We start from the raw sequence: 17,888 nt of genomic DNA on the forward strand, positions 1-17,888 counted from the left end.
AGTTGCATGTCTTCACCTATTATCACATCATTTAACTGTGTGCATACATTTTCTTATGCTTTTGCTTTAAATATAGACTATATAAAATAACTAAGCCTCTCAGAAATATGATGTGTGAAGCTGAGCATTTCAGCTTTCTTGCTCTGTCATGCAAAGTGGTGAAAAATTCACATTATGGTGAAAAGAGAAGAACCAGCAACCACCACTCAATAACAATACAAGATACCATTTATGAAGGTAAACCCATTGATGTAAACTTTTGCCAAATTCTAGTGAAGAAGAATGTTAATGGGACCCCTATATGGACACAAAATGTTATTGTTTAAAATAATAAATACACACATACACTCAAGGGGAATGGTACAAGACAACCAGTCACGACAGCTGAAAAAACATAAAATGAATAGAAAATTTTTAAATCAGCCATGGAGGAACAAAAATAACCCAACCACACTGACAGAACAGCCTCGGCTATATTCAATGATTGAAATTATAAACTGCTTCCAAGAAGTGAGGTACGGCATGCCTCTCTACGAATATCTTTTTTATTTTTATAATTGTTTAACACTAGATTTTAAGTAAGGTACTTTGCAAAGTACCAAGCTAAGTATGAATATACAGGTACAGATGTAAATATATTCTCTGATAATTTTCATTAATGTGTAAGACAACTAAGTTTTTTACTTGTTAAAAGTTAAAATTTGCCAAAATTTCTGTCATTTGCCTTTTATTAAGGCTTAGCCTTTGTAAGTCAAAATGACAAACATTCAATTTACAGTAAATAAAGCCTAACAGCAATTTAAACACTTGTGGATTTAGCAAAAATTGATTTTGGGGAAGAACATACATATAGAAATAAATAAAAATAAATAAAGCACATTTCTGAAGAGATACACATTATTAAAATGTGAAGGCAAAAAACCCTACAATGTTACTGTTAGGAGAGAAAATGGGTCTCAGCAGATCTCTTATTCAAGATGTTATTTATTACCTATACATAATAAATTAGTGTGACAAAAAAATATACCTGACACCTTTATAATAAGCAAATTGCTTTGTGTGATTCTATATGCTCACAGGGCCCTATGAAAAGAATATGCAGGCTGCAAAATAAAGTGCTCTTGAGTTAAGAACTTAAAGGTTGGTCATTGCAGATATAATTCATTATATAGACTTTATAATATGATTCTTAATTTAATAGCCACAAACTACTTTTTCTCACATTCTGGAACTTCATTCACTGGTGTTTTAATGCCATTACTCCAGCCATGGCTTCATGTAGCTTGTCTTTCTTTAAAATCAGCATCATATTTTTCTTATGTGTTTTTCTGCAGTGTTCATCACTATAGCATGCGAAAGATTCACAAATACATTATTTTACAAGAAGAATGAAGATATAGTATTAGCCCATTTTACAGATGAGAGATTAAGTCACTATGAGATATAGCAGCTATTACTTTGGGATGCCTACAGGCGACTTTTTGCAAGTATTTAGTATTGCACCTCTCCACATACATCTTCTAGGGACTTTTGTGTTAAGTAAGAATGCTTAGCCTTTCCAAAAGCCCAGCCTCTGGTTCCCAAAATAATAAACACTTAATCAGAGGTCATCTGTAAAAGGTTTGGATTAAATTATTAGCTCATTCTCACAGAGATATTCTGTGGCAGAGGCTGGAACAAAAAGAAAGCATTTACCCAGACATCCTTCCTTTTTCCTTCATTCACAGTTTCAAGCTTTGCAACAAAAAGGAGAGGAGAACTACAGAAAATGGAAGTCATCACCACAGAAAGCAGGTTCATCTAAACAGCTCACTTAAGTAGTATGTGATGGTGTAAATAACACCTACATTATGCACGCAGATAAATGGGATGAATGAAAGTTGCACAATTAAACTTCACATCTGGCATTTCTTTTCTTAGTCTACTGGGCTTAATAGTTGCACTTGCAACCAAAACATTTACCTAATGCACTTTTAAAATGCATTTTCACAGGTTTTAAAATGGAAAAAAACAGACAGGAAAAAAAAAAAAAAACCAACCAACCAAAAAAACCAAAAAAAACCCCACAAGAATTTCTTCATATGAAATCAATCATTCAAGTCACAAAGAGGTTGGAAAATTCAGAATCCCTGCACAATCTTTTGTCACTAGAGCCAATGCAGCACTTACTAGCTGCTGCAGAGATACCTTAACATCACTAAGGGAGATGAGACATACACTCTACCAGTATATTCAGAGAAAAAAGTTAAGAATGGCCTACGTAAGCCTAGATAAGACACTTCTCAAGAACCAGGAGAGAATCCTTCTGCCACTAACTCTCCAAAGTCTTTCTGCCAAAACTTTCTGTCATGTCTGTAACTTCAGCCATGTTTCAGTTTTCACTTTCCCCTTTCACTGTCTGCTAGTCCTTAGGCTGCATTATGCTGAGAATTTAGCTATTAAGCTTCTATAGATGTTAGTCTCATTTCTACTATGCTGTTCCTTCTAAAATATGCAAAGACTTGTAATATGGTTAGGGCTGGCTATTTTTCTTAGGTACAAATAGGTACTGCTCTGCCAGAAAAATACTTTCTTTGCCCTTATTTTGCTCTTTGCCCTTAATCACAGAAGTATTACAACTTTTCAGTGTAAACAGAATAACAGATTTCCTTACATGGACTCACCTCTTTTTTCCCCCTCATCCCATTCTTGGAGATAGATAAACTATACCAAAACAGTAAAAAAATACTACCTAAAGCTCAACAACCTAAATTTCACAAACTGAGGTAATCACTAGATATGCAAACATTCACCACCTCCTCAAATTTAAAATTTGACAGAATAATGAGCAAATTAAGCAGTTCTTTTAAGAGGCAGTGAACACAATCCTAAATCAGGAGTAACTGGCTCCATTTAGGATGTACGGTATCGTGACAACTATTTTGTATCTCAGGGGGTTCTGAGACACATTAAATCAATTCAGATGGGTCAGTGAATAGACTTTATTTTTGTCATATCTAATACTTCATTCACATATACTTATTTTCACAAATGCAATGTAGTGATAGCCACAAAATATAGATGTCATGGCAGCTAATGCAGTACGACCCTAGCAGCAGTCTTCTTTTGGGAATAAAAATGAATTTGCCCCATCATTGCTATTGGCAAAGAACTACAGCAAAAGCTCATAAAGCTTTAGGTTTACACACTGATATTTAACCAGAGAAAAATCACCAGCAATTTCTACTGGGTCTATATGGATTTATTACATATGCTGCTTATTAAAGCAGTAATTGAATTATTCCTTATGAGATGTGTAGTGTCATTAGCTAAAGTTATGCTTCAGTAAGCACTCACTCAAATATGTACAGCAAGGGAAATGTTTTGAGTTAAAAGAATAGAATATAGAGAACAAAGAGAAAAATATAGCAGCCTTATGAGCATTCCAAGAATAACGCATCCATCAGATACTGAGAATGCATATATCTGTTTTAGCAGCTCATGAAAATAATCAAATATATCCCCACAGTTGAGGCGATAAGTACATGGCAAAGTAAACTGGAGTTCTGAGTGAGAATGTTTCAGCTAATGTCTCATTTTTATGTATCTCCAAGGCTAGGGAGTTTTGCAGATAAAGGAAGATGCAGGAAAAGGGAAAAAAAGACAGAAATGCTTTAAATTTAATATTAATCTATATAGCTAATCCATACAAATTTTGTGACACACAATGGGAAAATGCTGTATTTTTTTATCATAAAGCATAATTTTATTTTTTTTTTCTTTTTAAGCTCCTAATTTAGCTCATGAAATTAAGCAAGGAATGCCAAATATTTTAAAAGTTTCTAAGTTTTTGAGCAAATTTTATAACATTTCTAGTTTAAGGTTACCTCAGAAACTAATCAGGTAATAGTAAGCCAAAAAAACTTTTAGTTATAATTTCCTTAAAAATTCCAGCTCCAGAAATATGCTCCTCAGGACAAAGCTTTTCATGACAAGTGTCACATTTCAAGATTAGCTTGCTTGCTTGCCCCTTCAAGCATGAACAGCTAGAACACATAGCAATTAAAGCCATCTAATTTGAATATGTGTAAATTAAATAGGATTTAATGTGTTTAATAGGAATTTAATGTACTTTACCAGCATAAACTTAGAAGTCAGTTCCAATACTCTATGTTAATACAACAACTTCTAAGCCAGCTGTGGAACGGAAAGCAGTTTGGAAACCTCTGCTTTACAGTTACCTGACAACTAGCAAAAGTTAGTTCATTTGTTCAGTAAGATCACACATCTAAGAGCAATGAAAATGTCACACATCAAAAATGTGAAAATCACCCTTGATTTCAATTGTACTCTCAGCAATCACAGAATGAATTGCAGAATGGCTTGGGTTGGAAGGGGCCTTTAAAGATAGCATGGTTTCAACTGCCCTGTCATGATCAGGGATATTTTTCAATAGAACAGACTGCTCAAAGCCCCGCCCAACCTGACACTGAACACTTAAACGCTCCAAAAGAATCAGAAAGAATAATATCTATACAGTTGAGACTGATTTTCCAGACTGACTGAAATATAAGCAGAAGAAGCACAAATGGGAATTAGTACACATTTGAGAGTTTTTAAGAAAATGAAAAATCCAAATGTGGTTAGAAAAATTCTAGACAAATGCTTATGGATCTCTTTAAATAGATTATTCAAATAAAAATTAAGATAGGACATAATGACTTTTCCATATGTCAGTGGACAATAGATATCTCTGACAGTGGGTTAATTTTGATCAATTTGCTTAATTGCTCGATTATATCTTTCTGATGCTTAAAGTATATATGCTACCTTCAGTAAAGTACAGATATATGTAACTATCTGTTCATCCATTCATATTTACCTGAAACTATCAGTGAACATGAGCATTGCTCAATACCTTTTTGATACTGCATGCATGGTTGGCTGCACAATACAACAATATTGTGACCTAGATAAAGAATACCATATTACATCTTCCCTTAAAGCATTAAGTGAGCGAAAGTTTTGATTACTAGTTGCAGGTCCATGTTTTGCTGCACTTCAAGATATTTGATGGAGAACCTGGTAGCTGGAGGTTTGAACTGTGGGCTGACACTTTGGGGCAGGACTATTCCCCCCCAACTAATGTTTTTGTACTCATTTCTGCTGTTGGGTAATTTTTATTTGCCTCCTGCTTCCAAGCATCATACATGTTAGACTCCAATTGTATTTCATGGGTTGAAAGAGCATTAGAAAGTTTGATGGCTGCTATATTTTCAAGTTATTAGAATATATAAAACATTATTTCTAATAAATTTTCAGTATACAAAAATCTCAGTAGGAGATGAAAAAAAAAAATCCTGTAGCTTTCGACAATATTCAACTATCTTCTATCTGAACTACATGGAGAAACAACCTATCAGAGTTAGTCTGAACCACCATGACACTGTATGTATTTACTGCTAGCCCTCTTGCTAAGTAACATGGCTTCACGGTTTGCTTTGCACAGCTTGAAACTGAGCAGGCTTCCATTACTACTGAAGTTTGTAAATGGACATAACTTTGAACTCTTAATTGTACAGTAGCTGACTCGCAGATTTGTATAACTGTCTGTATTCTCTGAAAAAAAAGAGGGATGTTATTAATATGGAAGGCTGCTTAAAGGTCTTAAAACTGTGCTGACAAAGGCATGTGGAAATGCTTAGCAAGTACAGAACAGACAATAGGCAAGGATAACATTTTAATAGCACTATGTGAAGACTAAAAACTGGAAGATACAGAAAATTAATTTAAGAATTTTCGTTGTCAGCAGCCTCAGTTATGTACTATTCTCATTTGTTCTTACTTTCAAGGTTACATTTTAGACAGCAGTAAAGGTGGGATTCATCTTATCTGACTTAGAATGGAAACTGCTTTCAAAACCTGCTTCTCTCTTCCCTTGCAATCATGCACTAAGTCTGGATAACTGAAAAGAGACTAGACATCTAACATTTAGATGGATAAAGTTAGGTAATATGAATCCCATTATCAATGAGCAATTGAACAGTTCATCCCTGCATCAAGGAAACTTGTCTGATTCAGTAATAATCCCTTTTTCTTTTATTTATATTTCCTTTCAGATCTACGGCTACCCTTATAACTGCCATCATCCTTGTCTAAAAAAAAATCAATTGCTGAATTAAATTAATAAAAAACAGCAAAATTTTTACTAAAGAAATTACAAAAGCCATAACAACTCCATTTTAAACCTTGTGGTAGATGTACTGTACCATTCCCCATGTGACTGAAACAGTAGCAATATCATCTAGTAATCAGGAAGATATAATATTGTTTAAGTACTATTAATACATTATCTAAACAAGACTGTGTGGCATTACTAACATAGCTACCACATTTTTAAATAAACCCAGCTATTATACTTGATTGTTTCATGCCATGCCCAGATGAAATCCACCACTATTAGCATAACAGCCTTTTAAAATGTATCATTTCATTTACACAACTATAGAATCAGAACTACAAAAATAGTTTGAGACAATATTTTTTGTTTCAGGGTATGTTTTGAAGTGGAGTGTGATGGTAGGTGCACAATCCCACAGTGGGAATTGCGTGCATACCAGCTTCACACTGAATTTAAGTCATAAGTATTGCTTCTTTCTTCTGGGCTCAATCATTGACATTAATTCAGATCCATATTGCTCTACACAGAAAAATCCAGTAAGACACTAAAAAGAATACAAGGCAAAAGACACAGTGCACATTACATGCTACAGTATTTTAAAGCTTAATTACTACAAGCATATAAAAGGTTGCTCCCAGGAGTTCTTTACAATAGAAACTACTAAGTCATGGTCTACAGGATATGCATGAGGTATTTTATTGGGGCATAGTCCAAACTACTTCAACGGTGCTGATAAATTCAATACAAATTATTCGTTCTGGTTCCAGAAGTGATTGATTATCAGTACAATGAAGGAGCACAATATACTTTATTCTGGGAGCAAGCAACTTCACTTGGTACAACACTTCTTCAAGTTGCTCATCATGCCAGCAGTAACATGCCTTCACCACAAGATAATATATACTTAAAGCAAGAAGCGAAGTAGAGGTGCAACAACTGCATATCCTTGAAGATGCTAAGTGTTGCAGTAACTTCTCTGCAGTTGGATCATCTCAATAATGCCAAACTGACAGGAAGCCACCTCTCTTTTCACACATCTACTCAGAAACCACAGGAAAATAAGACTAAAAAATAAATAAACATAACACATACAACACACTGAACAGAATAGACATGGAAATTAAAGTTTGGGGAGTATAATGAAGAAGGAAATTGAAATGTCTGGACAATGAAAACAGTCAGACAGTCTTCTATAAGTCAGTCACTGACAGTCAGACAGACTTCTATAAGCAGGTAGAAAAACAAAGCTGGTAGGGGTAAGAGAATTGAGGAGAGAAGAGGATATGTAAGAGCATGCCTTATTTACTTCATCCAAACCAACAGCAGCAAGATAGAATGTAGACTAAAGAGTGGCTCACAGCATGGTATACTAAAACAAAATGCAAAACATGCCCTCCCAAATTAAAACCAAAACTGAGAAACAAATACACTCAGTAACATCTTCATAAATGAGCTTAGTAAATGTCATAAAAATGTATGTGACACATATTAGAGACTATCCATGGCACTTTCACTGGAACAGTACAATAGCTTTAATGAGTACTGTGTTATGAGTAATTGGGCTCAAAACAGGACCAGTGACGCAAAGAATCAGGTCTTTGTTGCTAATGGAAGGTGAGACAAGAAAACATTAACTACTGTATTGTAAGACATGTTTTGAAGGAAGACTCGGGGAAAAGAAGGACATCAATGAAGGTGTGAATATGGAGACAAAATGGCAGCACAAGGGCTGGTAAAGACGAAATACACATCGTCACGATAACAGTACAAATGAGAAAAGAGATAAGGAGACGTTAACAGTAAAGTCTGCTTTTAAAATGCAACAATCTGATACACCAATGACTCCACAAAAAGGAGAAGATGAAAAGAAAAAAAAGCCTACAAAGCTACTGTTTTATTTTGTACTTCCTGCAAAGAAGTTAGTGCGTGAGTCACAAGAACCAATGGAGAGACAAAACGCTATTTTCTCTCCTCTTTGAGATTGGGGGCTCATATATAAATATACACACAGATATATATATATACACACACACATAGACAGATGAATATATATCTATATGCATATATGTGTGTGTATATACAGAGAAAGATAGACAAAGATGTTATCTTCCTGTGTTCTTGGCAAGGAATTAGTCCTGAAGTTAGAAGGAGTGGAGGTAGGATTGAGGTTGGAAGGAAAGGTAACGAAGAGGGCATACCGCTTTCGGCTTCTGCAAACGACAAGAAAAAAATTGCAAATCAAACACTTTGATAAGAAATCAACTGACACCAAAGCAAAAGCAAAAAAACCCCTTTATTTACAAGTCTTCAAGGCTCAAAGGTTTTTCTGCTGAGAATGAGAACAAATATATGGATAGACAAAGAGCAAATTTAACAAGAGGAGTAAACATGGGGTGCAGGAGGGAAGAATCCTGGTTAGGCTTTCCTTTTTGTTTACTCATGTGGAGGAAAAAAAAAGGGGGGGGGGGAAGGAAGGCAAAAATATTTCTAAAAGGAATTTCAGATAAAGAGTTTGAATGTCTGCATTTTGAACTGATTTTGTTTTTGCTATCTATTTAGTAAGTTTTGTTGGGACATTTTCAGGTTGATGTTCTCCATGTTCCTTTAGCATTTTTTCTACATAAGAAACAAAAAACACTCTACAAATGAACCAAGAAAGACCATTTTTTTAAGCTAAAGTAGTCTCAGAGAAACAAAAATGTATTTGAGAAGTGCTTCCTGGTCTTAATAACTGCTTATAATATTCCCAGATACTAATTAGATATCAAGGAATGGCTAACTCACACTGTGATCTGGAATTAACTGAAGTGCAGACCTCCATAGCTCATTAGAAACCCATTAAATTCAGTAATGCTTTCTAAACTCAAAGTTTTGTTTGATAAGTGAGCAGTAATTTAACCATTATTAAATATACAAATGTAAAGGTAGTAGAAAAGCTAATCATGGCTATTTTAATTAATCTTTAAGATAACTTGATGAGAAAGAGTTGCCTAAAAAGATAAGCATACTGTAGGTACTTCACCAATTATTTGAAAATGAGTTTGTATTTATCATATATACATCACCTATATTTAGGCTTGAAAACATTTAAACAATCTTGTAAAATCATAAATTGTTTATAATTACTGATCTAATACTGTGCAAAGTTGTTATCAAGGTCTGCTTACTGTTTTGTGTAGCTTTATTAGAAATCAGGAAAAAAAGAAGAAAACCCAGCTGCAAGCAGGAAACTCGGCTACTGCTAACTTATACATTAATATTAGCTTGGGTAGCATTCTGATGATATATAACTACTATTAAGCTCAAATTCCCTATGGCATTTTTAACAGCAATTGGCTGAAAATCAGAAAGCTTTAGAAAACTGGCATCTGGGAGACTGCCTGGGTGGAAAAATAAAAGAAAAAAAAAGAAAAAAGGTGCATAGGTAAAAGTATTTATGCTATTCTACATGTAAAGAAGACATTAACAAAGTCAATGAAAAATCTGCCATTGACTCAAAATGGTATTAGTATTTATCCTTAGCACCAAGATGAAAATTTGAAGAGGGGATTAGGAAACCTACAATGCCCTCACATTACTACTTTTGAGAGCTGCACACACTCCTGAAATCACTTCGTGCTGCTTTAGGTCTGAGTGCAAAGTGATGAAGGAAGATGAAGCTAAACTTAAAAGGCAACTCCTTGTGCAAGTGAAAAAAATCAGATACATAATTTACTTACATAGATATTCTGACTAGTACCAAAAATTAAACTGGTGGGAGAAAGATCTTCTTACCCCTTAGACAAAAACAATGCTTTGAAAATTTCCTCTGCTCCTGAAAATACTGGCCCTAGACCTGTCTCAGCTATTTCAGAAAATACTAGCTTTTAATAAAAGGGTCCCACCTAGATAATATTCTAAATTTGTATTTATATATATCATTGTTGCTCTAAATTGTAAACGATGTAAAACCTCCAAAAAGTTTTACAAAATATGAGTCTAAGCTATAATAAATAAATTAGCACATATCTACTGTTGGTCACACTCACAACACAAAAGCTAAAAGGGTACTCTCATCAGTTCTCCTTTCAGCTTTATGAAGAATTACCAATGAAGAACTTAAAATATGAAGTAGAATAAAATATTTCCAAAGTCAACACCAATATATATAATTGGCAAGTGAGATATTTATCTTTTTTGAAGACAGCTTGCACCTGTATACCATACTATTCCAAATTTTATCTTAGTTCCCCATCTTCTAATTTAATAAAGTGCACGGAAATGTGAGCATACCTAAGAAGTGAGAAAGTGAAGGTTTGTTCCATTACCTCTCTATTTAGACTAAAAGGCTCCACCTCAGAAAACCACAAATATGTAATTAAGATATTTGGGTTGAAGTGCACAGGAACAGGTAGAACAGCAAAGGTATGCTACAAGTAGCTCAGTGATACACCAGTGACTGTGAAATTATCACCGGTTAATAAAGCCAGAAGACATTACTGTGGATCAGGCTTATGAAAAATGTGAATATCTAGCTTACATGTTCTCCTCTTGTTACATTGTATTCACAAATCCAGCTGTTAACATCCCTTTTTTAATATTGTTTTCTGCAATTCTTAGGCTCTTTTTTTTCTACAAATTAATTAGTTGTGAACTGTTACCTGCGTAGCTTTAAGTAAGAAGTAATATAAGATTGTATCACATTGTGTTACTTTTTGTGGGATCCTCTGCATCACCTTGTGATTAAGAACTCAATCCAACTTCCACTGAAGTTAGTGCAAAGAATGATATGGAAGCCATGAATTATCTGTTATTACTGAAAAAGACTGTAATATTAGCACTTATGCAAGTAAATGACGATTGAAGTAATGACAACCTAAAGTTGGGCAATACTTCTTAGGAAAAAAATACAAAACAGAAAACAAATATTTTCTAATATTGGAAATACAAAATCTGACAAATAGTTCAACTGTTGTCACTATTCTATTTTAATTTTCTAGGAAGATATGAAACTGTTCAGAGACAGAAGAATAAATAATTTGCTTTACATTAGCTAATGTGGAGTGAGATCAGTAAATGGAAAAGTGTTTTAAGAGCGCCTGAGAGCTGGAAAAGTAAAAAAACCCAAATCCTTATATTTAAAAAAACCAAAACAAAACAAACCCCCAAAAAGATTTCTTAATCAGCATACTGTGGACAAAAATAATATGCAATAGGACATACACCACTTCACATATCACTTTAACATAGGAAAGAATCAAGCAAAACCAATGACAAGGTGTGGAAATACTCTTGTAAGTAGTTGTAACATGGTATTGCATTGCAATGCATGTCCCACATTGGTTTTATATATATATATTTAAAAAAGAAAAAATATAACATTTAATAATAAATATTAAAATGAACTTTCAAAACCTCAGAAATTGTGGCATGAGCTCAAATGACAGAATTGGTTCTCCTATGATGAGAAACAATTGCGAGAAACAAATTTCAGGTAATTTCTGGCCAAAAATAAGATGAACTAATATGTATAGATCCAGACTTACTAGAGTAGTACAGAATATAATTTTTGAAAAAAAAAAAAAAAAAAATTCAGTTAAGAGACAGCATTATCACATTTTTATTATATGTCCCTCTATATTTTGAAGATCAAATTTATAACTTTTTTTTTAATACAGAAGTCAATGTTGTATAAAGCACCAATGAACAAGCTGACAGAAGACTGACTACAGTGTTCATGTGGATTTTTATGCATCTTTATATAAAAAACCTGTAAAAAATACTTCTTTTCTTGTCTGTGAATCAGTACTACTAATAATGATTTTTTTTTCTACTTGGTTGAGGAAAGGGGTCAGCCAGTTGCTAATTTCAAGCTAATTTAATCATTTCTGGTTTCATGATGTTATTAAAATACGCACATTTTTGTCAAAACATACCATATACTGTTTATCTGATACGCTTTTTTTATCTTGTATCCTATCTAAATTGATTCTTTCAAACTCATTTCAATGAAATTATTATTTTGAGAATACACATAGCCATAACAAGTTTTGATCTCACATCTATTTTCCACTTCTTGATTTTCATCAAAATAAATAATTGGACCTCCAATTAAAACTGATACACTAGGAACAAAAACATTGAAGATTTTGTTTAAGTAAAAATGAATTGCACTTCTGGAGATGGGACTATCACTGTTCCCCCACCTTCTACTGAATGTTCTGACTTGAATTAAATTTAAAGAGGAATAGGGAAGAAACAAAAGCTTTTCAGTGCTATGTGAAATGGTATAACATGATGGCATGCTAATTATACTCTAAAATGTTTCAAAGGTATAAGTATAGCCATGTACATTCTGAAAAAAAAAAAAAAAAGCAGGCACAATTCTTGACAGTGCATTCCAGAAACATTTGTAGGCATTTGACATACCTGCTTTCTCGTTTTTCCGACTTATATTCTATGGCTATCATTAACAGCTTCAGTTTCGCAAACACCAGTCTGCAGGAAAAGAAGCAGCCAAAAGTCAGTCCTTTTTCACAACAAACATAACATACGTAGAGATCACTGCAGGATACATATTTTCTCTGGGAACTTACACTACAATATTTCCCATTTTTTTCATTTAGGTATACACAGAACATATATTAAGGTCTTTCTACTTTGAGGATATTGAACACATTATTTTCCTAAAAATATAAACTGATGAGTGTTGTAGTGTCAGACATAAGAACCAACACACTATGTTACTAAGTCCAGCCAATAATAACAAAAGTCATAATACACAACATAAAATTGCACTTGGCTATAGCTTTGGACATGTTGAGGAATATTTTCAAATCTTTGCTGGAATTCAGCCATATGTTGATTGTAGTGTGCACTCCTTAGAAAACAGGTACTTACTGAAGTAAAATGAGAGTACTATATTAGTAAGTCAATAATGCCCACTACTGTCACAGATGAAGAGCATGACTGGAAGCAATCTCTGACCAATATACGGAAAATATATTCTGATACTGTAATAAACACTTTGCAGTTGCAGAAGTCTGTACAAGTGACTATTTATTAAAAGAATTCAAGGGTGATACTCACAGACTTGCAGAACTGTGAAGTAGCACACCACCATTTGCTTCAAGCTAACAGACAATGTGAGAATAAACAAGAAACTAACCACCTTTTTTTAAACAACTAGAAACCACTTTCCAATTTTGTCATTGAATTGTATGCAAATTCAGTGCTTCCTGTTCCATTTATTTGTCACAAATTACTCTAGGGATCACATTTCTATAGATGGCATCTTTATATCATACACTAACTTATCCAGTGTTAAGTGCTTCTTTATGAACTTCCTTGTTTCAGCGTTATTAATATTTTTGTATAGATTTCAACAATATTTATATTTTTAATGCAAATTAAGCAATATCCTGCATACTCTGCATCAAGCATGCTTTGCAGAAAATAAGGAAATGGCTGCTGAATTCAGTTTCTATATCAGATTTCAGAAATCACTGTGATCAAGTAATTTCTGCTATTTCTTCAGAATATTTCTTCAGGACTTCTGCAAAGCATCTGACACCATCCAACACAACATCTTTGTCTCTAAACTGTAGAGGCATAAAGTTGATGGATGGACCACCAGGTGGATAAAGAATTAGCTGGATAGCAGCACAGAGAGTTGTGGTCAACAGCACAACATCCAACTGGAGACGGGTAACAACTGGTGTCCCTCAGGGGCTGGTATTGGGACTGATCCCATTCAACACTTTTGTTGGCAACATGGACAGTTGGATTGGGTGCGCCCTCAGCAAGTTTGCAAGTGACACCAAGCTGTGTGGCTCAGTTGATGCACTGGAGGGAAGAGATGCCATCAGAGGGACCTTGACACACTTGAGAGGTGGGCCAATTCCAGCTTTATGAAGCTCAACCAAGCCAAGCGCAAGGTCCTACACCTGGGTCAGGGCAAGCCCATGCACATCTACAGCCTGGGTAGAAAAATGATTCACAGCAGCTATGTGGAAAAGACTTGGGGGTGTTGGTTGATGAGAAACCTGAGCCAGCAGTGTGAGCTCGCAGCCCAGAAAGCCAACCCCATCCTGGGCTGTATCAAAAGAAGCGTGACAAACAGGTCGAAGGAGGTGATCCTGCCCCTTCTACTCTCCTCTTGTGAGACCTCACTTGGAGTATTGTGTGCAGTTCTGGTGTCCTCAACGTAAGAAGAACAGGGAACTGTTGGAACAAGTCTAGAGGAGGGCCATGAGAGTACCTCCAGAACTCCAGCCAATGTCAGAAACGGGCAGAAAAATTCCTGATAGTTACTGAATTCTCAATTAGCCCATCATATCCTACAAATGTCAGGCTCAGCTAACTTCCAGTCACACAAAACTGGCAATTATATGGACACCTTCTGTTTTCAACCTACAGATGCTGAGCACTCATGTATTGCTCAGGCACGAAAAATATTAAATACTCCAATAGTAGAATTCCATAGAATTATTACAAAAAAAAAAAAAAAAAAAAAGCTGTGATGCAAGTGGTTATCTGATCAAGTATAAAATGAGAAGTTTGTTAGCAAGATTCTGGGGAGTCTTGTTAAAATATTTGAGATGTACTTTACAGGTGTCTTTCTATATCATTACAAGCACTTCTACAATTGCATTAGAATTGCTGGATCTGAAGTATGCTACAGAAAAGCAGATGACAACAGAAATCAAGGGGATCAGAAACTGGAGATGCTAAGCAATGGAAAGCCAGTGGCCAAAATCTATCACATACATAATACAGAAGGCACTGACGGTATTGCTAAAAGTACTGGAAAATGTGCTCAAAAAGAGTACTTAACTACTATTACAGTTATTTCCACTTATGATATTGTTTATATTGGATGACTGTTGACTTATTATTTACAGCTCAGAAAGACAGTAAAAACTTTCATCATTCTTTGAAAGGATAAGACCCTAACAGGCCAGCTCAGAAATAACAGAAGAATGAAAAAAGTGCAGCTATGCCATGTGTGTGTAATCATGCAGATGTTTCTAGATCTGTGATTACTGTTTATCTTACATTGATGCAGAGCAGAAGTAACTCCACTAAAATCATGGAATCATTAACTTAATGGAAAGTGAACAATACCAATGAGGAGTTTAATTTACTAGATAGGATTTAATTAAGCAGGCAGTTCAATGTCAGTTTAGAATTTGAACCATAATCTCAGCTGTGAAGACACACAGAGTAGTACATAGTCAAGGTATGTTTTCCGGTCTATTCCCATCTGGCCAGTAAACTGAAACACAATTAAAATTTGTATTTTGTATGTTATGAATCACTGGCTACAAATTAATACTCATGGCGAGTCTCAGTGCATGAAAAATATTGTTCATGCTTACTGCCAAAACACTGAAGAATGCACTTTTTAATGTCTTAAGTCAGTCAGGAACCAACAAATATATTGGGGAGATACTTGAAACTGATGAAAAGCACTACATATAAACAGTGCCTGAAGCACCTGCATAGCAACACTTTCAGTGCACTTTAGTACTTCAGTAAACATTCCCCCTGATGTATCTGAATGCAATATACAAGTTTTGATCTCTTTTCTTTTGCTTTGCTAAATCACGATATGAGGCTATTTATTCTTTGAAGGCTCATCATGGGAAAAAAGCTCTTGTCCCCCAGGCTTTAATGATCTTCTGGCTGAAGGTTAAAATATACTAGCTTCCTGTCTCCAACAGGGTAACAGATGATGGAGGCGGGGGGATGGAAGCTGGCAGCCCTGTCATGTGCAGAAGCTGAGAATGTGGCATGGGTCTTCTAAGCACTTACTCTATAGATCTAACAAAGTTTTTGGCAATAATTTTCTTGTGAATGCCCACACAGGTGTGTAGCTGATCACACTAAGTTTGTCCACCAATTTCCCCTTCACAAACCAGTGCAGAAGATTTTTTGCTGTTCTTCAGGTCTTCTGGAAATCGAATAGCCAGTTTTTACAGTAATTAAAATACCTATGAACCAAACTCATTAATACACAACATCACATTACAATTTCCAATGTGCTTTAATTAATCTGAATTTAATAGAGTTATTAAACTGTTGGGAAATTTGAGATATTTTCTTTAATTTAAACTAGGAAACACAGTTAAGCCTCCAAATAATCAAATGCTTAAGGAGAGTTCCAAAGTTTAGAAATGCTTCTAGATGTCAATAAAACCCCTCTCTTTATCAATTATTTTATCTCAGCTCTACCAGCACAGTTAAATATATGTCAGCTATATGACAGAGTCTCAGTTGCATGTTTCCAAGAACTTTTATAGAAGCTTAGCTATGTTTGATAATGGTTTTGCATGAAGATTTAGTTTTCACGATTGTAGTTAGCATAAGCAGCACAAATTACCATTTTTCTGAATATAATTCAAATTTATAGAATGCATTATGACATTTTCTGTTTTAAGCTATTCAGACAAAGTTTTGTACTTACAGTAATGAACATTTTCCCTCAATAACCTACTCACAGTCTGGTTAACATGGTGGAGGGATGGATTGTGAGCATGTTGGTTTTACTAGCAAATTAAGACTGGGCTCTGTCATAGGTACATCCCAGAAAAAGATTTTTGAATGGGTAATATTTGTCTAACAGTTGTCTGTCCCTCATTCTTGTGCCTCATATGTTTCTGCTACTGTACATATCAGAAAAGGTGAGAGAAGTGTGAGGAGTTAAAGCAAAATCATTCTTTACAAAAGAGATATCTTACTTCTTCCTCTATTTCCTCCTCTAAGAATGAACTCTGCATAAGTGTTTCTATTAGTTAGTTAGGCAGCAATCACTTCAGAGTTGGTCTGTTTCTTTTTAAGCATTTGAACAGTCTTTAAGCAAAAGCTGTTCAAAAATCCTTCCTGTGTCCTTTTGATACAGCTGTAAAGCCTTAGACATTGTCTATTTAGATCTTAGAAAAGCATTTGATACTGTCCCCCATATCATTCTCCTGGAGAAACTGGCTGCTCATGGCCTGGATGGGTGCATTCTTCAGTGGGTAAAAAACATGGCTGGATGGCCAAGCCCAAAGACTGGTGGTAAACGATGTCACATCTAGTTGGGAACTGGTCACTAGTGGTGTTCCTCAGGGGCCAGTCTTAATACATTTACTGACAATCTAGACAAGGGGGTCAAGTGTACTCTCAGTAAATTTGCAGACAACACGAAGTTGGCTGGGAGCGTTGATCTGCTGAAGGACAGGAAGGCTCTGCAGAGCAATCTGGACAGGCTGGATCAATGGGCTGTGGCCAGCGGTATGAGGTTCAACAAGGCCAAGTGTCAGGTCCTGCCCTTGGGCCACAGCAACCCCATGCAACGCTCCAGGCTTAGGAAAGAGTGGCTGGAAACCTGCTTGGCTGAAAAGGACCTGGGGTTGCTGACTGTTGGCTGCTGAACATGAGCCAGCTTGTGCCCAGGCAGCCAAGTAGGTCAATGGCATCCTGGCCCTTATCAGAAATAGTGTGGCCAGCAGGACCACAAGAAGTAATAATCCTCCTGTACTCAACACTGGTAAGGCCGCAACTTGAATACTGTTCAGTTCTGGGACCCTCACTACAAGAGAGATATTGAGATACTGGAGCAGCTCCAGAGAAGGCAAACGAAGCTGGTGAAGGATCTAGAGCACAAGACTTGTGAGGAACGGCTGAAGGAATTGGGGTTGTTTAGCCTGAAGAAGAGAAGGCTCAGAGGTGACCATATTGCTCTCTACAACTACCTGAAAGGAGG

The 17,888-nt window shown here is 35.4% G+C and overlaps 1 protein-coding gene across 6 annotated transcripts in view; it reads right to left on the minus strand.

Annotated features, from left to right (window-relative positions):
* Positions 1-17,888, minus strand: part of KCNMA1 (potassium calcium-activated channel subfamily M alpha 1) — a 496,510-nt gene that overhangs the window by 109,969 nt on the left and 368,653 nt on the right. For all 6 annotated transcript variants that reach the window (XM_065670697.1, XM_065670696.1, XM_065670698.1 and 3 more), the window contains one exon: positions 12,569-12,637. In XM_065670697.1, coding sequence (XP_065526769.1) covers positions 12,569-12,637 — 69 coding nt within the window. The remainder of the gene's footprint in view (positions 1-12,568; positions 12,638-17,888) is intronic.

This window comes from Lathamus discolor, chromosome 3 (genome assembly GCF_037157495.1).
Source record: "Lathamus discolor isolate bLatDis1 chromosome 3, bLatDis1.hap1, whole genome shotgun sequence".
Lineage (NCBI taxonomy): Eukaryota > Metazoa > Chordata > Aves > Psittaciformes > Psittacidae > Lathamus > Lathamus discolor.